General features: G+C 34.2%; 1 protein-coding gene across 3 annotated transcripts in view; it reads left to right on the top strand.

The window, feature by feature from the left end:
• Nucleotides 1-21,386, top strand: part of CCDC88A (coiled-coil domain containing 88A) — a 133,356-nt gene that overhangs the window by 33,068 nt on the left and 78,902 nt on the right. For all 3 annotated transcript variants that reach the window (XM_041755671.1, XM_041755670.1, XM_041755669.1), the window contains exons 4-7: nucleotides 8,828-8,897; nucleotides 10,859-10,917; nucleotides 18,218-18,301; nucleotides 19,786-19,926. In XM_041755671.1, the coding sequence (XP_041611605.1) occupies nucleotides 8,828-8,897; nucleotides 10,859-10,917; nucleotides 18,218-18,301; nucleotides 19,786-19,926 (354 nt within the window). The remainder of the gene's footprint in view (nucleotides 1-8,827; nucleotides 8,898-10,858; nucleotides 10,918-18,217; nucleotides 18,302-19,785; nucleotides 19,927-21,386) is intronic.

Raw genomic sequence — 21,386 nt, 5'->3', positions numbered from 1 at the left:
TCTTCCCTCATCACTGTGATCTTAGAATACTTTAACTCCAGTCATTCCAATGATGACTTTTAAGCTGTTCTTGTCTTGTATTTTAGTTCTTTTTTTTTAAAAAAAAAAAAACCCATAGATTAGATATGGTAAATACTGTTAAATAAATAGAATCAATATCCTTTTAGATCAAGCTATGTGTTTGTTTGTTTTTTTTTTTAATTCCTTCTCATGGGATTTTCTTTTTTATATCAGAACTGTCTCTGGTATTATTTTCTTACTGAAATATACCCTTTAAATGTTTATTTAGAGAAGACTTATTAATGATGAAGTTTCTCAATGTTTATTTGTCTGAGAATGCCTTTATTTTACCCTTGTTCCTGAAAGATAGTTTTATTGGGTATGCAGGTCTTTGTTAACAATTACTTTTCTCTCAGTGTTTTACAGATTTTATTCTTCTATCTCAGGATTCCTTTTTGTTCTGGAGAAAGCTATCAGTCTAATTTTTGTTCTTAGGTTAAACTATCTTTTTTCTCTGTTGGCTGCTAATATTCTCTTCTAAACTCTCTTTCCTGTTAGTCTCATATCCTTTTTTGCCTCTCATATGTGTCAGATCTTCTGTTTAACCCACTGTTTAACTTTTGACTCAGTAATTCTTTCTTTCCTTTGGAGAAGTTCTGTTTAATTTTTTTCTCTTTGCTTTTCATTTTTGTTTATTAATCATGCTCTTATTTCTTCAGAAATTAATTTTTTTTCTATTTTAGATTTTATGCATGATAATTCCAAAATCTGAAGTTAGATCTGTGGGTATCTGAATATACCTTTTGTTTTCAGCTTGCTATTTCTCATGGTAGTGGTGGCAGCAGTGGCAGTAAGGTGTGGGTGTATATTAATTGTGACTTTGTTTTGGGTGGGAGGGAATTTATTTGTGAGAATACTTTTGTGTCTGGGCCAAGGATATATTGCTCCAGAGAGGATTTGTTTCATTTGTGCAACTAGCCCAGAACCACTTTAATTTATTTTAAGTAGCACTATAATATTTAGAAGCAATACTTGTATACGATAGAACACTAGAAAAAACTGAGAAAATGCAAACATAATTTCAGTGCCTAGAGATTACCACTATTAGCATCTGAATGTATGTATTTCTGGAAGCCTTTTTCTGCATTTGTGTATATGCAAATTATGTATTTATGTGTTTGCATTTTTTTTTAAAGCTAATACTACGTTATTGCAAATCCTTAGGGAAATAACCCTCCTCAGCCTCTACCAAAGGCCAAGAAAAACAGCTTTCTTGTCTTCCTTTGTATGGTTCAATTTTTTTTTCTGTTTTGTCTTTTAACTGAGGATTATATTTTAATTTATTTAATTTATTTTAATGATTTTATTTATTCATGAAAGACAGAGAGAGAGAGAGGCAGAGACATAGGTAGAGGGAGAAGCAGGCTTCATGCAGGGAGCCCGATGTGGGACTCGATCCCAGGACTCCAGGATCACGCCATAGGCTGAACCCAGGGATTGATTGATTGATTATTTGTTTGTTTATTGTTCAGTCATTTGAAGAGAATTTTTTTTTAATTTTTATTTATTTATGATAGTCACAGAGAGAGAGAGAGAGAGGCAGAGACACAGGCAGAGGGAGAAGCAGGCTCCATGCACCGGGAGCCCGACGTGGGATTCGATCCCGGGTCTCCAGGATCGCGCCCTGGGCGAAAGGCAGGCGCCAAACCGCTGCGCCACCCAGGGATCCCTGAAGAGAATTTTTAAAAACTTTACAGCATTGGGATGCTTGGGTGGCTCAGTGGTTTAGCGCCACCTTCAGCCCAAGGCGTGATCCTGGAGACCCGAGATCAAGTCCCACATCGGGCTCCCTGCATGGAGCCTGCTTCTCCCTCTGCCTGTGTCTCTGCCTCTCTCTATGTGTCTCTCATGAATAAATAAATAAAATATTAAAAAAAAAAAACCTTTACAGCACTTTTGGATTCCTTCCTTCCTTTCTAATATATAGTACTCCTTGTTGCCAGAAGTAAGTCTGTGCTAGGTTTTTAATAAACTTTTTGTATTACTTGCCAATATTCCACCTGTCATTTTCCTCAAGTTGACTTGAATAAATAAGACATCTATTTGTTTTTTAATATTGTTTCATATCAGTATTTTTAGATTTGAAACAAGTAAATTAAGTGATACAGTGACTTACTTTGACAGTCATCAATTTCATTCTTGTTAAAACCAGGCCTGATTTTTAATTTTATATTATCTTTAGGGAGATGGAAGTTTGCCTTGAAAATTTCAGTGAGATTCCTTGGAAGGCAAAGGAATTTCTGCATCAGAATCTTTTTTTTTTTTAAAGATTTATTTATTTATTTATTCATGATAGAGAGAGAGAGGCAGAGACACAGGAGGAGGGAGAAGCAGGCTCCATGCTGGGAGCCCGACGCGGGACTCAATCCCGGGACTCAATCCCGGGACTCCAGGATCGTGCCCTGGGCCAAAGGCAGGCACTAAACCACTGAGCCACCAGGGATCCCCCTGCAGCAGAATCTTAAGTCAGTTGTCAGTGCAACTTAATTCTATATTGTATACTATTGCTTTTGGGGTTTTATAAAACAGTTATATTGAAATATAGTTCATGTACTATACAGTTAACCCATTTAAAATGTCCAGTTCAATGGTTTTCAGTACATTTAGAGTGTTGTACATCAGTCAACCAATTTTAGAATAATTTTGTCACTCCAAAAAGGAACCCTGTGTCTATAAGCAGTTACTCCTATTTTCCTTATCCTGCACACACACATACCACCACCACCATTCCACTACCCCAGTGTTAGGCAACTGCAAAAACCTATTTTTGCCTCTAAAGATTTGCCTATTCTGGGAATTTCATAAAAATGGAATTATATACTACATGGTCTTTTGTTACTGACTTCTTTTACCTAGCAGAATGATTTCAAGGTTTATTCATGTTGTGATATGTAGTAGTATTTCTTTTTTATTCAGCTTCTGTTGTCTTTTTGTCTTCCTCCTGCCTAAAGCCAGGTGTTGAAATTACCTTTTATTAATCATGTTAATCTAATGATATCATCATCAAGAAATTTGGGGAAGAGCAAATTGTGAAATCCATCAGTTCAACAGTTTAGATAAATGGTTCTTAATGAAGGGTGCTTTTATCCCCTCGGCAACATTTGTCGGTGATTAGAGACCTTTTTGGTTGTCACACAAAGGAATACTACTGCTATTTGGTGGGTAGAAGCCAGGAATGCAGCTAACTATCCTGTGATCCACAGCACAGTTTCCTAAAACTAAGAATTATGCAGCCTAAAATGTTAATAGTGTCAAATTTGAGAAGTACAAATATTTATAATGCCAAGTGATTTTATTATTAACATTTTGACTTGTCTTGAATTGTCACCATTTTTTCAGACATATCTGTAAATATTTCATTAACATTTGCTGGGTGACCAGTTACATATACCCTTTTGTTTTTATTAATACGAGTTTGAATATAATGGACTAATTAGGGCTAGAAATGATTGAATATCTTAACATTTTGTCAGTACTGTTTCAGGTACATATAAAACACAAAACATTCTGAAGATTGAAATTCTTGTATCATTCCCCTGTGTTTTTCCTTTAGAATCAGTTTATTAAACCATTTCTGCCATCAACCCAGTGTTTCGTATCCTTAGATAAGATGTTTCCAAGACACTTTTAAAGTATCTTCAGGAATAGACCAGCCGCCTTATTTACATAATTAATTGATTTACTAAATTTTTTCCCTCATGTATGTAACCAAGACACACATGGCCTGTTTAATATAAGACAGATTTCTAAGTTAAAGTCTACATCAGTGCAGTTCTTGTCACCTGTTAAGTTACCTATCTTTTTAATTCCCTCTGCCTGCCACTTCCCCTGCTTGTGCTCTCTCTCTTTCTCTATCAAATAAATAAATTAAGTCTTAAAAAAAATAATAAGCTGAATCATTCAAGGCTCAGAAATAAAAGAACACTTTACTATTAAAAATTTTAAATTTATTAGGAAACTTTTGCATGGTTGATGTCATCAGTATTAAAAACAAAATGGTCTGGTACCATTAATCTAGTTGCCAGAAAAAGCTGGTAGTTTTTAAGGTTTTGTTTAGCCTCTGTTATAACAAGCAACATTTGTACTATTAACAAAACTTAGGAGCCAAGGAAACGAGACCTTTGTGTTTTATACGACACATACTTTATATTTCATCACGTTTTTGACACTTTGGTCAGATGCTCTTTTTAATGCCATTCATTTCCTTTTTTTTCTGTAAACTATTAAAATACAGTAAAATAAATCTTAATTTCTTTCTTTTCTTTCTTTCTTTCTTTCTTTCTTTCTTTCTTTCTTTCTTTCTTTCTTTCTTTCTTTCTTCAGAAAGGGAGGGTGGGCTGAAGGAAAGGGGGAGAGAGAATCTTGAGCAGACTCCATGCCCAACACAGAGCCCCATGTGGGGCTCAATCTCATAACTCTGAGATCATGACCTGAGCCGAAATCAAGAGTTGGACACTTAACCACTGAGCCACCCAGGTGCCCCTTAATGTTTTTCACTAATAACACAGATAAAAGGACAAATATAAATACTATGATAAATATAATTGTTTGAATTTTTAAAATAGATTGGAAGAGACTCTTATATTTTAGAAATCTTTGAAACTTGTATTTAGTACTGTAGTAATGTGCATTTTGCTCAGTGTGTGTGTGACTCAGGAAAGGAAGATGAGCCCAGCCCTTTGCCAGAAGTGTTGTTTAATTACTTACTATGAATATAGTTTATGGATAACTTATAGGAAGAAGGAGAAGCCTAGTTTAAGTTATCTTTAAAGAATAACTAAATACTGTCTGTGACTGGCACAAATGTGTGAAATAGTCTTTCTTACAGTGCTTTAGCAACTGAACTTTAATTCACAGAAACTTGTATATCAGGAAAAAAACCCTTTTTAGATGGTCAACTAAAAATAATAAACCATTTTTTATAGAAAAGTTGTAGGTCAAAAAAAGTAATGGGAATAAAACTACTTGTATCTATCAGAGCACTTTTCTATTAACATAATTTCTGCCAGTTGTTTTCTGTTTTGTCTTTTTCTTTTTTAAATATTGCTGTTCTCCAGATCGTTCTAGATGGTTTTCATATGAGGATAGAATTTCTCCCTGTTCTGTGAAAATTTGCTTAAATGGTCCTGAAAATTCTCAAATTCTTTGTATTTGAATACTTGAATACCTTCTTATCTCTACCTCCAGTAATCCTTTTCATTCCCTGCTTTGTTATTTTTATCCTTAGCGCTTATTATCAAAACCATTTTACTTATTTTCTGTTTACCCTACTAAAATGTACATTCCACAAGAGCACAGATTTTTGTTTGTTTATTACTGTATTTCCAGTGTCTACTACAGTGTCTGGCAGATAATAAACACAGAAAATAGTTGTTGAATAAATAACTGCCCTGATTTCCTCATAACTTTCTCAGCTCTTCAGTTGTATTGCTAAAATTCCTTCTCCATACTTTTTAATATTTTTTAATCACTTTTCTAACAAAGTAAAGTATCTTCACTAGTTCATATACATGTGTGTTATCATCCGTAACCCTTCAATTAATTTATTCCTCCTACTTAAAATCGTATTTATCCTGGGCTCATTTGTGTATCATTTTTCCATTGCGTTAGCACCTTAATGATGAGCACCTTTAGAACTAAGTGAAGTCTGGAAAGTCTAGGGTATATAATAGAGCTTTAACAGTAGCAGTCAGGTGTTTTTAGCCTCTGATATCTTTTATGTGTCCTCTCTGTTTTTCAATGTTACTTGTAAGATTAGAATAGGGAAATAGGAATTTCTACAAAAATGTAGCTATAATCCTCTGAAAAACTTATAGAACCAGATAGAGGTTTTAGAATAATTTGAGTTTTTTAAAAATTTGTATAGTTTTTACCTGACTTACCTAATATTAGTACTTTCAGAAATAACAAAATTAGTATTTGAAAGTAAAGTAAAAGTAGAGTAGAAAAGTAGACTTTCTCACATTAACTAATATTTTATAACGTTTATCACTTTAAAAACTTTATACTTGGGGATCCCTGGGTGGCGCAGCGGTTTGGCGCCTGCCATTGGCCTAGGGCGCGATCCTGGAGACCCGGGATCGAATCCCATGTCAGGCTCCCGGTGCATGGAGCCTGCTTCTCCCTCTGCCTGTGTCTCTGCCTCTCTCTCTCTCTCTCTCTCTCTCTGTGTGACTATCATAAATAAATAAAAATTTAAAAAAAAACTTTATACTTTTATTTCCTACCTTTCCCAACAAAAGTCACATACATGGTAAGTCATGGAACTTTCATTTAAGCCTAGGCTTTTGGACTCTACTCCATCAGAGTATGCTATGCTGGGTATAAGATTCTACGATACTAAAGTACATTTTTAGATACATGGAAATAAGTTTGAATTTAGCAATTTCCTGTAGAAGTTGTGTCACCCAAATATAATAGAATTTCATACTGTTAAAAGTGAAACACATGAGCTCATTGATGATACCATATGGTGAAAGAATCTTTGAGGTTGCTTTCATCTTTGTAAAGAGACTGAATTAGTATGAGGAATGGGGTAACAGAATAGAGAAAGAATGGGGAGCCAACTGAGGAAGAGGCTACAAGGGATGAGCTAGTACCATATATATTGAATATTACTGTTTGGCTGGACAGCTTTGTTATAACAGTGTACCAACATAAAATGTTATATGGCAAATCAATATAATAAATTACCTTGAAAAGTTGATATTTTCTAGTATGATTTATCAGTTTTCACTCATGTTATCCCAAAATAAGAGGTGTAAAATGAGAATTAATCCTTTCTTGAAGTTGAAATAAAGCTTTTTTTCTAATAATTGGGGAGCTCTTTAAATTTAATGCCTCTTTTTATGATACTGAATTTGAATATTCTTTGTTCTGACTTAAACTGTATCCACTAAATGGAAGAGACAAAATAGTGATTACTTTTATTTATACATCTTTTATTTATGATTTCTTTTACATATGTTCAAAAACAGTCCTGATAATTCTGCTTCAAGTCAAGGAAACTAAAAATTAGAAGAATTAGAAATTTATTCCTTTAAGTCCATTGCTGTTACCTACTTAGCTCATAGCATGTTACATCTAGAGGTAACTTGCTTTGAACTGGAAAATTCATTTATTAAATAACCAGATTCAGCCTCAGTCTTTGGAGTAAGTGATTTTAGCAGTTTTTGATTCTTATTCTTAATATTGTTAATTATTTATCTAACCAGGTACACATACAGAGTATATACTTTTTCTTTAAATATATGCATGTTTTTGATAATAGTTTTTTAAAGGCATAGTAAATATAACACTGAAGAAAATGCTTTGAAAAATTCTTATATATGTCTACAAAGAATTACAGATAAAAGGTTAATTCTAATGAGCCTCTAGTACATGTCACATACTGGCTATGGGAAAATGTTTTTTTGGATCTAGAATTACACATCTGAAAGGACAATACAAGTTAACTTTTCATGGTATTTGCACCTTCATCATAATATCAAGTAAAGTGGGAACCCTGGGTGGCACAGCAGTTTGGTGCCTGCCTTTGGCCCAGGGCGCGATCCTGGGGACCCGGGATCGAGTCCCATGTCGGGCTCCCGGTGCATGGAGCCTGCTTCTCCCTCTGCCTGTGTCTCTGCCTCTCTCTCTCTCTGTGGGACTGTCATAAATAAATACAAATTAAAAAAAAAATCAAGTAAAGTGTGATTCAGAGAGAATGAAGTACTTTTAAAAACTTATTCCTTGGTAACTAGTTATGTTTGAATATGTAGCGGAAGCCAAATTGTAAGGACATTCACAGTTATTTCTAGAATCTTGCCAAGATTCAGTAATATCCCAGGGCACCTATCAGTCCTATAGCCTGATTCATCCCAGGTCCTTTGTAGCATGTCACTATTAGTAATGACAGATGCATTGTCTCCCTTCATTTCCTCAACAAGGGGGTAGAATAAATGGAAGATGCACAGTTGATTTTTACCTAAAATGAGTAATTTGAAAGCATTCAATTCTTTCTGAATCATCCTGTACTATCAGAATGTGAGTATATTCTTATCACTGAAAGTTTGACAAAAATCAAAGTAAACCTCTATTATAGATAGAGAAATAATGATTTACTGAGGAAGAGCTCACTTGCATGAAATGATCGTAAGATGCAATTTTTAATGAAGTATTAATTCCCTTAAAGAGAAGTAACAAAAGATCAAAAAAAGTACACACACTTGATCTTTTATTGAGGAATGTTGTTTAAATATCTAACACCTAAAACTTACATTTCCAAATAAATACTGGACCTGTTCCACTTGGACACTTATTTTGTAGGTGGTATTTTTTTTTGAATATTTTACTTATTTATTTGAGAAAGAGTGAGTAAGAGAATGAGCAGGGGCAGAGGGAGAGGGAGAAGCAGACTCCTTGCTTAGTAGGGAGCCCAACAGGGCTCTCTATCCCAGGACCCTAGGATCCTGACCTGAGCCAAGGTTGATGCTTAACTGACAGAGCTACCCAGGTACCCCTATTTTGAAGGTATTAGATATGTTATTAAGCCTAGCTGACATTATAATTTTTGTTACTTAATTCATTAACTTAAAGTTACAAAAAGTTTCAGACACTTCAGTGTCTTTTGAACAACTTGGATAACTTCTTTCACCTTTTTAAAAGCTTTTTAATGGAAGTATAGCATATCTGCTATAGAGAAGGGCACAAATCATAAGTTATAGCTATTTGATAATTATCTAGTCAGCATTACCCATATAACAGTCTTTGGGGTGTCTTTTTACAGGAGACTTTGCAGCAGTTGATCATGATGTCATTGCCAAATGTCTTAATCATTGGTAAAAATCCTTTTTCTGGTAAGTATTAAACTAATGTGATAGTAGCCTTAACTTTGTGTAATACTGTAATGCTGATCAAGATCTTATTTAAATGAACACAGTAGGTTTTTCATGACTCTAGGGAAAGTCAGAGGTGATACTCCATTTTGTAGAGAGAAAATAAACTCAGAATATTTATAATATGTAGATGGGATTAAGTACATTTTATGTTAAGTTCAGTGTTTTTTCAGCTCTGCCAAATCAGTACTTTTCTGTAATGATTTTTAGTGTCTCATCATAAACAAGTATAGAAGATAATGTGGGTACAAGATTCAGGGAACATAACCTTAGGAAAGAAGTGATTTTGAAGTAATTTCTAGGTTTATATTCATACATCTGCTATTTTTCATTGCTAGAGCAGTTCAAATCTAAGATTTTACTGATTGATGTTATCATTTATATTAAACTACTTCTAAATGGAAAGATGAGAAACAGCTTTTTTCGATCATTTAAATTATTTTCTTCAGAAATTTCTGCCTTTTGCCAGATTTTAAATGTGACCTATTCAGAGTTTTAATTTTTAAACAATTGGAGAAATTAGTAGCTACTAACCAGTTCAACAGTGGACTTACTCTTTTAGGCTACCCATAACCCAAATCCAAGTGTATCTTCTCTAAACCCCACCCCCCATTCTCATTCAAAACAAACAAAAATAAACACTAAAATCAAACAACTGTTTTTCCTGAGGAAATTACCACTTAGATGAGGTGAATTAGGAGTTTAGATAGTCTTTAGAGATATTCTGGGATATTTGATTTTACAAAGTAAAAAATGAAAAAAAAATTTTGTGTGTAAAATGGAATTTTCAATTTCACATGCATTTAGTAATTACCTGCCAAATTATAGAGACCAAGAATATAAAGAAAATGGCCTGTAGTCTGGAAGATCTTGTGCTTTGGTGAGAGATGCACAGATGCCTGGGAAATTATGTAATAATTAATACAAAATAGAGCTATATAAAAGTACTAAGGCATATAAAATATACAGCCATCATTTATAAGGTTGGCAGGTTAGTGAGGGTTGGAGACCATTGGTAGGTAGTTTGGCCAGAGAAGACTACACCACAGTGTTAGTGAGCTGTACCTAGGATTGTGATTAGTAAGGTATTCACTAGAGGGATGAATGTAGGAAAGAAAGAGAGTGACAGAAGTGAAGGCAGAGGAGTGCGGATGTACATATATTTGGGAAAAGTGATTAGCTTGTCTAAGAAAGTAGGTTGTTTCCTGGAGTATACTGTTAGAAAAGAAGTTTAGGACTTGTCATAGACAAATTGCCCTGATGGTGATATTCTGGACCAAAGAAGTGATTTTTTTTTATTTTTGTCCCCTATATGTTTTGAGAAAATCTGAATTATTGAGTATTGTTTGACAGCAAATGTACTCTCCAGGTCTATTATAAATCATTAACTGTATCCAGCTTATTACATACATTCATTTTACCATCCTTGCTGTAACATTTAATTAAGCTTTTGATCCTCATGAGTATACACAGTGGAAACCCATTTAAATTTTATAGGTAGATAAATCATGAGATAGGTGTTTTAGAAAGAAAATGTTAGTAGGCCTAAAAGAAACCAGACCTATTAGGAACCACTGGCCTGAATTTGTGACATGTCTCTATATATCAGCAGTTCTTCATTTGGCATGTTGTAATCATTTATGGAAAACTAGTGCATTTATAGTTAGCATACTTTATTGTATAGAGTTTTGAAGCCTGTTTTGTCTATACTGCAGCCCTTCAAAATGAACATCCTTGCCCATTTCTTCTGCTATTACCACATTATGCACACAGAGTTGCTTTTTTGAATTCTGCACTATACTTGCATACTTATCCTTGGGTCAAGTTGTTGTGAATGTTACCTTTAGAAGGGATTCTACTAATGTAAGAAAGAGAGTTGAACTAAAGTAAAATGTAGTACTTAGCAATCGTTTTTATTTCAGAACAAGGCACAGAAGAAGTTAAAAAGTTGCTTTTACTTTTACTGGGTTGTGCTGTTCAGGTAAGTTAAAATATTTCTTCGTATTTTCATTTTAATAACTTCTTTATATGTTTTTTCAGGCTCTAGTTTCTAAAAGACTTAGAGATGGGCTATTGGTTTTCAAAGTCTCTGTTAGGAATTTTTAAATAACTATGACCTTCTAAGGAGATTTTGAAGGAAAATATTTATTCTGTGATTTTATTTCAAAGTTATATTATCAGATAGTTGTGTTACTTAAAAACTGTATTTGGGCAGCCCGGGTGGCTCAGAGGTTTAGCGCCGCCTTCAGCCCAAGGCCTGATCCTGGAGTCCTGGGATTGAGTCCTGCATCGGGCGCCCTGCATGGAGCCTGCTTCTCCCTCTGCCTGTGTCTCTGCCTCTCTATCTCTTTCTGTGTGTCTCTCATGAATAAATAAATAGAATCTTAAAAAAAAAAAAAAAAAAAGAAACACTATTTTTTTTTTTATTCTGAGGCTTATAATAGCCCTAAGTTTTTCAAATTTCCTTAAAGGGACTCTAAAAACTTCTCCTAAAACATCCTTATGATTCATGTGTGCATGTATATATGTTACAAAAGAGAGGATTAACACCAGAGAGAGGCAGAAATTATGAAAAATGTTATTTAGGAGTTTAGATTATTATTGCCCTTTAGATGACTGATTATAATAATAGCTATGATTTATTAAATACCTGCTTTGTGTCAGGGATGATTCCTAAATAAGTTTTCTTATAGTATCTTTTTTTCACATAAGGATATCAGTGTTTACATAGGATGAAATTTAAATTACCCAAATTAAGACACTTGTGAGAGTCAGAAAAGGTACTGTTAACAATTAGAGTGGAACTGCATGTGTAAACTGAGACTGCTGACAATCCAAGATGGTTGCTCTAGATGCATATTGCCAACAGACCAAAGAGTTAAGTTTATTTTTTTTAAGATTTTATTTATTTATTCATGAGAGACACAGAGAAAGAGGCAGAGACACAGGCAGAGGGAGAAGCAGGCTCCACACAGGGAGCCTGACACAGGACTCGATCCTGGGTCCCCAGGATCATGTCCTGGGCCAAAGGCAGGTGCCAAACCGCTGAGCCATCCAGGGATCCCCCAAGAGTTAAGTTTAAACTCTGGTCCAACTTCAAACCGATTACTCTATGTTGATTTTTCCTTTAATCAGCCATTTTTGAATGAATAATTACAGTGTTAAACTGTCTCAATTATTTGTGTAAACAAATAAATATTGTTACCATGAGTAACTTTTTATACACATATGAGAAATCACAATTCCACGAGAGTAAGTATGGCTTTTAGAACTAACTGTTTAGGAGCTATATACTTACACAGAGCATATTATTAAAGTTTCATGCTGTGTAATACAGGTGTTTACTTCATAGTTGATTAAATATTAAGTAAATATAGTGTTTGTGGCTATTGCTATTCTAATTTGGTCATCAGATCCTAAATTAGAAACACAGCCCTTAATTATTTATAGCCTTGAATACTGTATTTGCTTTTAAAAATACCCTCTGTTGATGAATGTTATGTAAATTTAAATAACATAGTGACAGCATAAATTTGGTTGTAACTTCTGGTTATTATTTGGTTGTTATTGCTGGTTACTAAAATTGACAGTGGGAATGGAGCAGAACTAAGGACTTTTTATGAACAGTTTAGGGAAAGCCTAATATATTAAAGAAACCATCATTATTACCACCTGTAAAAGCAACAAAACCTTTATAAAATCTAAGCTACTAACCCTTACTCTATTTTCTGTAACTGTAGTATCCTATATTTGAGATAGTTTAGATTTCATCCTGTCAGTATTTGGGAGCCACTGATGCTAATGACATCAAATACGTAACAGAATCTCCTGTCATCCTTTAACTGCCTATATGAACAATTAGAAATCTTTGTTGATACAAAGAGTCAAAATGTACTTCAGACAGGACAAGAAACTATTGACAAAACCGGTCAGCTAACAAATACTGTTTACATGCTTTCTAGAGTATAATCTCTATTGTAGAAAATCTGTCCTTGTGTAATTAAACAGCTTAAAAGTCTAGTTTTTAATGTAATATGTGGCGCAAAATGTTTTTCCACAACAGGGTTAGTTTTATTTGTTAAACCTGTGATTCATAGGTAGAAACAGTAAGTTAAAGTTTGCTGATATGATACTGACGTCTAAGAATTCAGTGGGCCGCAAGTTTTAAAAGATGCTGTATTCATGAAAAGAAATAGAAATGTAAGGAAGCATAAGGAAATTGGAAACAATTTGTTTCTTTTGAAGAAGAAAGTATGAAGTTTTTAAGGGGAAGCAGGATTCAAAAATAGTGGTCACTGTCCAAACATCTTACCTCACAGAATGAATTTATATTTAAGACTTTATCCTCTAATGCACATGAATATACCCCATAGGAATAACTTTGAATATAAAGAATACTGCTCAAGGCCAGGATATTTCCATTATTGACTAATTAAACCAGCCCAGTTCTACCAGAATCTTTTTTAGTGGATAACACATTTTCTGAACCAGTTCTGAGCATCAACTAAAATTTTTATGGACACATTGCTCTGCATTCCATCCTTGAGATAGTTGAGAGAGTCCCAAGAGAAATCATCGTACACAGAAGGAAAAATTTTTGGAGTGTATGTTGCTTGGAAATATCTTTGTTTCAAAGACCATATAAAATTTAGCAGAACTTAGTTTTATATTAGTACTGGCTATTCAGTATCCAAAAATAATATATATTTTGGACTTTTGCAGGGTTGCATGGTGTTGAAAGTAACTGAGTGTCAAGTGTGGTTGGAATTAAAATTCTGACCTTTATGTGAGCCTTTACAAGCAATTCTAACACTAGTATTTGATTCAGAAACTATTTTTGAACTTGATCAGCTTGAGGGCTACAGCCTATTGTTTTCTTACCAGGTATCTGTAAAGCATCTTTAAAATTAGCATTTTTAGAAGATTAAGTATCCCATTACATTTTGGGGAAGTAAAACAATACATAGCTTCCAACTGAGGCATTTTTTTTTTTCTGAGAATACATGAAAATAGCAAATGTAGCTTAATACAAGGAGGGGATTTTTTTTTTGCTGATAATTGTTTTTTTATTTTTTTAGTCATGGTAAAATGTATGTATAACATAAAACTCACCATTTTACTGAATGTTTAAGTGTACAGTTCGTTAGCATTATACCTTCACGTTGTTGTGCAACTGTCACCACTATCGATTTCAGAACTTTTCTCATCTTCCAAAACTGAAGCTTTATACCTGTTAAACAGTAACTCCCTATATCTCTTTTATCCCCAGCCCTTGGCAACCACCATTCTCCACTTTCTGTCTTTATGAATTTGACTACTCTAGGACATAAGTGGAGTCATACAGGATTTGCCCTTTTATAACTGACTTATTTCACTTAGCATAATGTCTTTAAGGTTCATCAACATTTTAGCACATGTCTGAGTGTCCTCTAACTTTTAAAACTAAATAATATTCCATTGTATGTATATACATCTTGTTTATTGATGGACACATGGTTTGCTTCCACGTTTTGCCTGTTTTTTTTTCTTTAAGATTTTATTTATTTATTCATGAGAGACAGAGAGAGAAAGAGAGGCAGAGACACAGGCAGAGGGAGAAGCAGGCTCCATGCAGGGAGCCCGACGTGGGACTTGATCCCTGGTCTTCAGAATCAGGCCCTGGGCTGAAGGCGGCGCTAAACCGCTGAGCCACCCAGGCTGCCCCCCCCCCTTTTTTTTTTAAGATTTTATTTATTTATTCATGAGAGACAGACACAGCGAGAGAGAGAGGGGGGCAGAGTTTTTGCCTGTTGTGAAGAATGCTTTTATAAACACGGGTATACATATAGCTGTTTGAGCCGCTGCTTTTTCAGTTCTTTTGCTGTCCATCCAGAAGCGGAACTGCTAGATAAAGTATGGTAGTTCTATTTTTAACTTTCTTAGGACCTGCCATACTGTTTTCCATAGTTCCTGTACTATTTTACATTCCTACCAACAGTACACAGAGTTCTAATTTCTCCACACCCTCACCAACATTTATTATTTTCTGTTTTGGGGGTGGGGAGAAAGCCATTCTTTAAAGAGGAAAGTTTAGTTTTTCTATCTTTATATTTGTTTTTATGTGGCTTATTTTGGTTTTACTTTTGATAGAACTGTGATCTATTCAGTCATTGGTGTTCTTATTGAAAACACTGTAATGTGTTGCTCATTTTATTGTTCTCTTGTTCAGTAGCTTGTTTTGGGTACCCTTTCCTCTATTTTACTATAGTTTTTTCTCATAATCCTTTTTTTTTTTTTAATAAGAGAAAGCACTGAGATTACCAAGTGAAAATATGAGGACTTTGAGTAATCAAGAGCTTCATCTCTGGTGAAACTCTTCCCTCAGGCCCCAACTTCCTACCCACATAACTTTTTAAAAAAATTAATTTATTTGAAAGAGAGGGAGAGAGCGGGAGGAAAAGCAGAAGGGGGGGGAAGAATCTCAAGCAGACCCCACACTGAGCAAGGAGCCCAACACAGGGCTTGATCCCAGGACCCTGAGATCATGACCTGAGCCAAAATCAAGAGCCTGATGCTTAACCAATTGAGCCACCCAGGTGCCTGCACTTTTCCTATATCACAGCATCCAAGGTATTCTTGGAATATTATCGTAATCTGCTCACTTAAGTATTAGTTGTTATAATAGAGTTAGAAATAACTTTAGTGCCCGTAACACATTAAGAACTTTATATAAAGATAAAAGAAAGCATACTTTTAAGTGGGAAAAACAATTTGTTGGTGATTATTTAGTCTTCCTCACAAGAGTCTTCATAGATGCAAGTAAAGCTATGTATTTATAGGTCAGTTTTTAACATCAGACTTCTTTATGCTCCAGAAGGGGGTTGTCAATTCAGTAGCCACTGTGAGGCACATGAGGCTATGTAAATTAAAATTAATCACTATTAAATAAAATGAAAATTTCAGTTTCTCAGTTGTACTAGCTACATTTTGGTATTCAGTAGCCACATATAGCTAGTGATTGCTGTATTCTAAAACACTGATATAAAACATTTTATCTGATTATTCAACTTCAGAATTATATCTTCTCTGATTCTTTTTTCCATCTTGATAGTTTTTTCTATCCCTCAAGATTCTATAACCTTCATTCTGTATGCCTTAAGAAAGCCTAACCTATTTATAAAATATAATCAGAATTCTTAAAAACTTTTACAGCTTGAATAAAGATGAAACTTAGTAGAAATTGTGGGTATTTTTAAGGGTAAAAGAAAAATTCTCATCGATTTATGTTGAGACTATATTAGAGGATGAGCTCCTAAAGATAGTATAAAAGAAGAAACAGTGGCTCTAGGGCTTAGAAAAGGGAAGTGTGGGATCCCTGGGTGGCGCAGCGGTTTGGCGCCTGCCTTTGGCCCAGGGCGCGATCCTGGAGACCCGGGATCGGATCCCATATCGGGCTCCCGGTGCATGGAGCCTGCTTCTCCCTCTGCCTGTGTCTCTGCCTCTCTCTCTCTCTCTGTGACTATCTATCATAAATAAATAAAAATTAAAAAAAAAAAAAAAAAAAAGAAAAGGGAAGTGTATGTGTTAAGTTTAAACCAAAGGCAAAGATATGGCAGTTGAATTGGGAGACCCTTCCAATGAGTCATAGTCATCATAATCCTGTTATTTTATGTGCTCATTGGCTCAGAAACTATATACATAGATCAACATCTTTGGAAGCATTTAGTTTATTTTGTAAAAAGATTTTATTTATTTGAGACAGAGAGGCAGGGATTGAGAGAGCGAGCCCGAGTGGTAGAGGAGGGAGAGGGAGAGGAAGAAGCAGATTCGCTGTTGAGCAAGGAGCCAGGGCTGGATCCCAGAACCCTGGGATCATGACCTGAAGTGAAAGCAGACACTTAACTGACTGAGCCACCCAGGCGCCCCTGGAAGCATTAAATTTAAAAATTGGGCACATCATACCTAAAAAGTTAATTTTGCTACAAATGTGCTATCAGAAAGTCAACTTTAATTGTTCTCAGTAGACCTGTCAAATTTTATTTACTAGATTAAAAAAATTCTTGTTTTTAAATTGATTAATTTTCATCATCATTAAAAGTCAATTTCCTAGTCACAGAAACTGTATGTTCTTAGTAGTTTAATTTTAAATATTATTATATCGTTCTAATAATTTTGTTTTTATAGGACACAAAGCTTTTTGCACCATGAGAATGTGTTAAGTTAAATTGTAGGTAATAGAAGTAGAATGTTACAATTTGATATAATAAATATGTACAGTACAAAGCAGAACCTTGATAAGTTTCTTAATGATCAAAGAATCCATTTTTCTTTTCTGTGAGTATATTCTCTTCACTACTAGTTGGGTAATTGGCTCAGGCGATGCAACTAAGCTAGACAAGGCAGTGCTGTCTACTTTGTATGCACTTCTCATTTGGTAGCTGCAAGAATACAGTTATACCAGCAGTTGGATTGCGGTTTAAGAGTTGTAGATGGGAGGCAGAGGTATCAAGATGCATGTTAAACTGTTATTCAGTACTGACTGGAAAGAAAAAGGTTAGGTTTACATCATAATACTTTAAATTTATATAAAGATTTTTAAAAGTTCTACAATAAAGAAATACTGCCTTTATTCAACTCAGTACATGCATACTTGTATATACACTCTTAAATTTTGCCCCTGGTAACTTTATATTATGGTAGAAACAAATCAAATATTTATTGTATTACCTTATAAATGTTGAACTGGGCCTCAAAAATAGGTTTCTTTAGTAAGATTGATAGAATGAAGATGTGGGAATGTATTGTAAGCTTGAAGTAAAAATTGCTTACAATTTTTTTTTTTTCCCCAAGAAGAAAGGCTGTTTTGTTTGATGATAGCCAAAGACTGACTGAGCTTTTTTGGCTGTATTCCGATTTCTGCCACTGACTCACTGTGTTTTTTGGCAAGTAACTTACCCTCCCTGAAACAAGTTCTTGATTCTTTACTTTTCTGTTTGTAAAGTTAGCATAATAATATTGTACTGACCTCAGATGGGTTGTGTAATGGTTTCCCTCTTTAGAACTTTACAGCATAAAAATAGTATGGGTTTTTGGTGCTGTGCTTTTTAAATAAATATTTCTAAATTGTTATCTTTTCATTAGGTAAGTATATTAGACCATTTAAATGCAAAACAAACAAAACCCTCATTGTACTGTTCAAAACATAGCCAGGCTTCTTGGTCTGATGAGTTTTTAAGTTATTTACGACATATAAGGATTATATCCCATAAAACGTGAATGATCATTTTATTAATTTCTTTTAGTGTCAGAAAAAAGAAGAATTTATTGAAAGAATTCAAGGTTTAGATTTTGATACAAAAGCAGCAGTTGCCGCACATATTCAAGAGGTAATAACCTATTTACAGTTTTTATATAAAAACTTTTATGAAGCTTGTGGTGTGTTTCTATCTCCCCAAATACTTGAAATCCTAGGACAAGCAAGAACAAATCAAGGTCAGATACAGATGGACCCTTCTGATAGACAAATTGTCGGCTTCTCTTTAGAGATAGCTTCTTAAAGGAATCCTCATGGCACAGGGCTAACTACAGTGTACTGTTGCCTTTATTCATAGGGACGTTAGGTAGAAAGTGTTTGAGGAATGAAGTGTATGCCTTTGTTAGCACAGAATGAACAGTATTGTAAATGGAAGCAGCAGAAAGTGGATCACTGCCTGTAATTCAAAACTAAAGTGAGGTAAGATGATAGCTTGGTACTAAGTCATTCCAGTGATTTGTTTGAACGAATGGACATAGTATAATTTTTAATGAAGATATTAGTTGAATTATAACACATTAGTGATTTGTAACGTGTATAAAAACTTCAGTCTAGGACATACTAAAATAGTTAACAGATGCTGTTTCTGCATCTATCTAATTACAAGCTTTTAATCTTAAGACTTTTTAGAACTAGATCATAAACTTTACATATTGATTAGAAAGAGAAGGAAAGGGAGAGAATTTTTAAATAGTAAAAATTGGTAGTGTTTAAAATACTCTCTATTTGAATAACCTGTGTTGAATATATCATCTTTCTTCTTCATTAGCATTCAGAGTCCAGCTTTCTTGTCTGTAATATTGTTGTCAACAGTCAGCATATTAGTACTCCACAAAATACAGGATTTTTTTTGGGTAGTTTTCCCTTATATATGTTTGTTTATCCTAGCTTTGTGGTTTATATTTTATTTTGAATAAATGCTAAGTATTGCAAGTTACTAAATTTGCCATCATTCTTGAAAGTGTTATTTTTGTGGTTTCTTGTGAAAGTTAAAGCAGAGTATCAGAATCACAGAAAAAGAAAGCAAGAAATAAATATTATGTTTACGTAACTTTCCCATTCTTTTAAAAATCTTTGTGTTAGTTTCTCCTAAGATTTTATGGCATTGTTGTCTTCAGACTCTATAAAAGATGTAGCTTTTCAAGTATAAAAGTGCAATAACATGTATCCTATGGGATTAAAAAACTTTTGCTTTTGAATCAAGCACAATAAATTTAGTCTTACCTAAAGGAAAGTTCAAAAGTTCAATTAATTTTGTTAAAGCAGTTGTCAAACATATCAATTTTACCTTCTCCTAGCAATGCCTGCAATGTTTTTCTTTTTAGTTGATAGAAAAGCAAATATTTGTATATTTGTAGATAATATTTAGTAAAAATAATTCTTAGTATTAGCCTTTTCATCATTCATTAATTTCAAGGGTTCTTTAGGCATCATTTGTTTCTCATATTTTTGTGGTAAGGGATATATGATATTTGAGCTAATATTGTACTAAAATGAAATCAGTTTTTAAGTATTATCCATTCTAAAAAATTCTTTATTTTGGTCGGTTTGCTAAAGGTAACCCATAATCAGGAAAATGTGTTTGACCTGCAATGGATGGAAGTGACTGATATGTCTCAAGAGGAAATAGAACCACTCTTGAAAAACATGGCATTACATCTAAAAAGACTTATAGATGAGAGAGATGAACATTCAGAGGTTTGTAATTTTCTTTAAGTATATTGTGAAAATTTGCTTTCCAAAAAAAAGTGGTTTCAGAGGGTTTTCAACTTTGATACTCTGTTTCTTAGGGACAGGTAATAAAGTACTTTATGTCTGTTTTTGTGCAAAACAGGAACCAAAAAGGATAGATAAGAGCCCCAAATTGCTAGTAAAGAGATTGCAATTAGATTTCCTTTTCTCCTTTCTTTTAAATTATTATTATTTTGTTCCTGTGTTTTTAAGTCATTCCCACAGTTCTGGCAACAGTACAAAAGTGTGAAACTGAAAATACTATTGGTGTAAATGGAAAAATCATTGCCTTGAAGCATGAGAATTTGCTTAAGGTTAATTTCTTAGTTTTATTGCCACATTTTGAGGTTGGAAAAATAAGTTTAATAAAAGGAGAATAACAGGTGTTCTGAATAAAGTGTCTCACAAAAGGTTTCAAGTTTTTATAGTTAGTAAATGAGGTGTGATTTTTTAAAGGAATTATTATAGGCTTCTGTAAGAGAGTACTTTGCTTTTTTAAAAGAGTAAAATGCACCAGGTTTTTTTGCCTGCAGTCTGAAAATCGCTAATAATTTTATAGGAGTCTAGACTTAGTGCATGTGATGGTGAGTAATACTTTGTTAATAGCAGACGAAAGTACTCTGCCATTCAGAAGAATGTGTAGCTTTGATCAGTTGTTCCATTTACTTGGGAGAGACAGGGTGTGTGTGTGTGTGTGTTTAGAGATTTGTTTGAGAGAGTGAAAGAGAGCATGAGCAGGAGGGACAGGGGGAGAGGGAGAAGCAGCATCTCAAGCAGACTCCGCACTGAGCATGGAGCCCAACATACCTCATTCCAGGACCCTGATTTCCTAACCTGCGCTGAAGCCAGGAGTTGGATCTTAACCGACTGTGCCATCCAGGTGCCCCTGGAAGAGACAGTTTTGAGCTTATTTACAGAGAATTTGGTTACTCTCTGGGCTAATGAAAGACTTGCATAAGAGAAATTCCTGAAGGTTTTTCTGAGCAATACTTTCATGTTGCTATAGATGGGAATTTTTAGTTTCTCTTTAGGCATTAAAAGAGGGGGGAAAAGGCATTAAAAGAGAAGAAGAGATAGGAAATAAATATTTTAGAGCAACAACTAAATTTTTTAAAAACCTAAGGCAGTAAGACCAAAGGAAGAGTGAATTGAAAAATGTCCCTAATGTATATCACACCTATCCTGATATAGATTATTTTATTTTCAGTCTGAGTTTTGACCCATATGCTTTATCTTCTTTTTATATTGGTACCTTTTTACCGCTTTGTTTATTTTCTACAGCATTCTTCTATTTTTATTTCTTCTTTTTGTATTTTGATAAGGTGCCCTCCAGCTTCTGAGGGCATGTATGAATTGTTTGATCTCACTGCCATGAAGTTACTGATATGGGGTGAAGAAGGATATTATTTTGGAGAAATGAGAATGAA

Source organism: Vulpes lagopus, chromosome 5 (assembly GCF_018345385.1).
Source record: "Vulpes lagopus strain Blue_001 chromosome 5, ASM1834538v1, whole genome shotgun sequence".
Taxonomy (NCBI): Eukaryota; Metazoa; Chordata; class Mammalia; order Carnivora; family Canidae; genus Vulpes; species Vulpes lagopus.
This window is presented reverse-complemented; position numbering and strand designations above follow the sequence as displayed.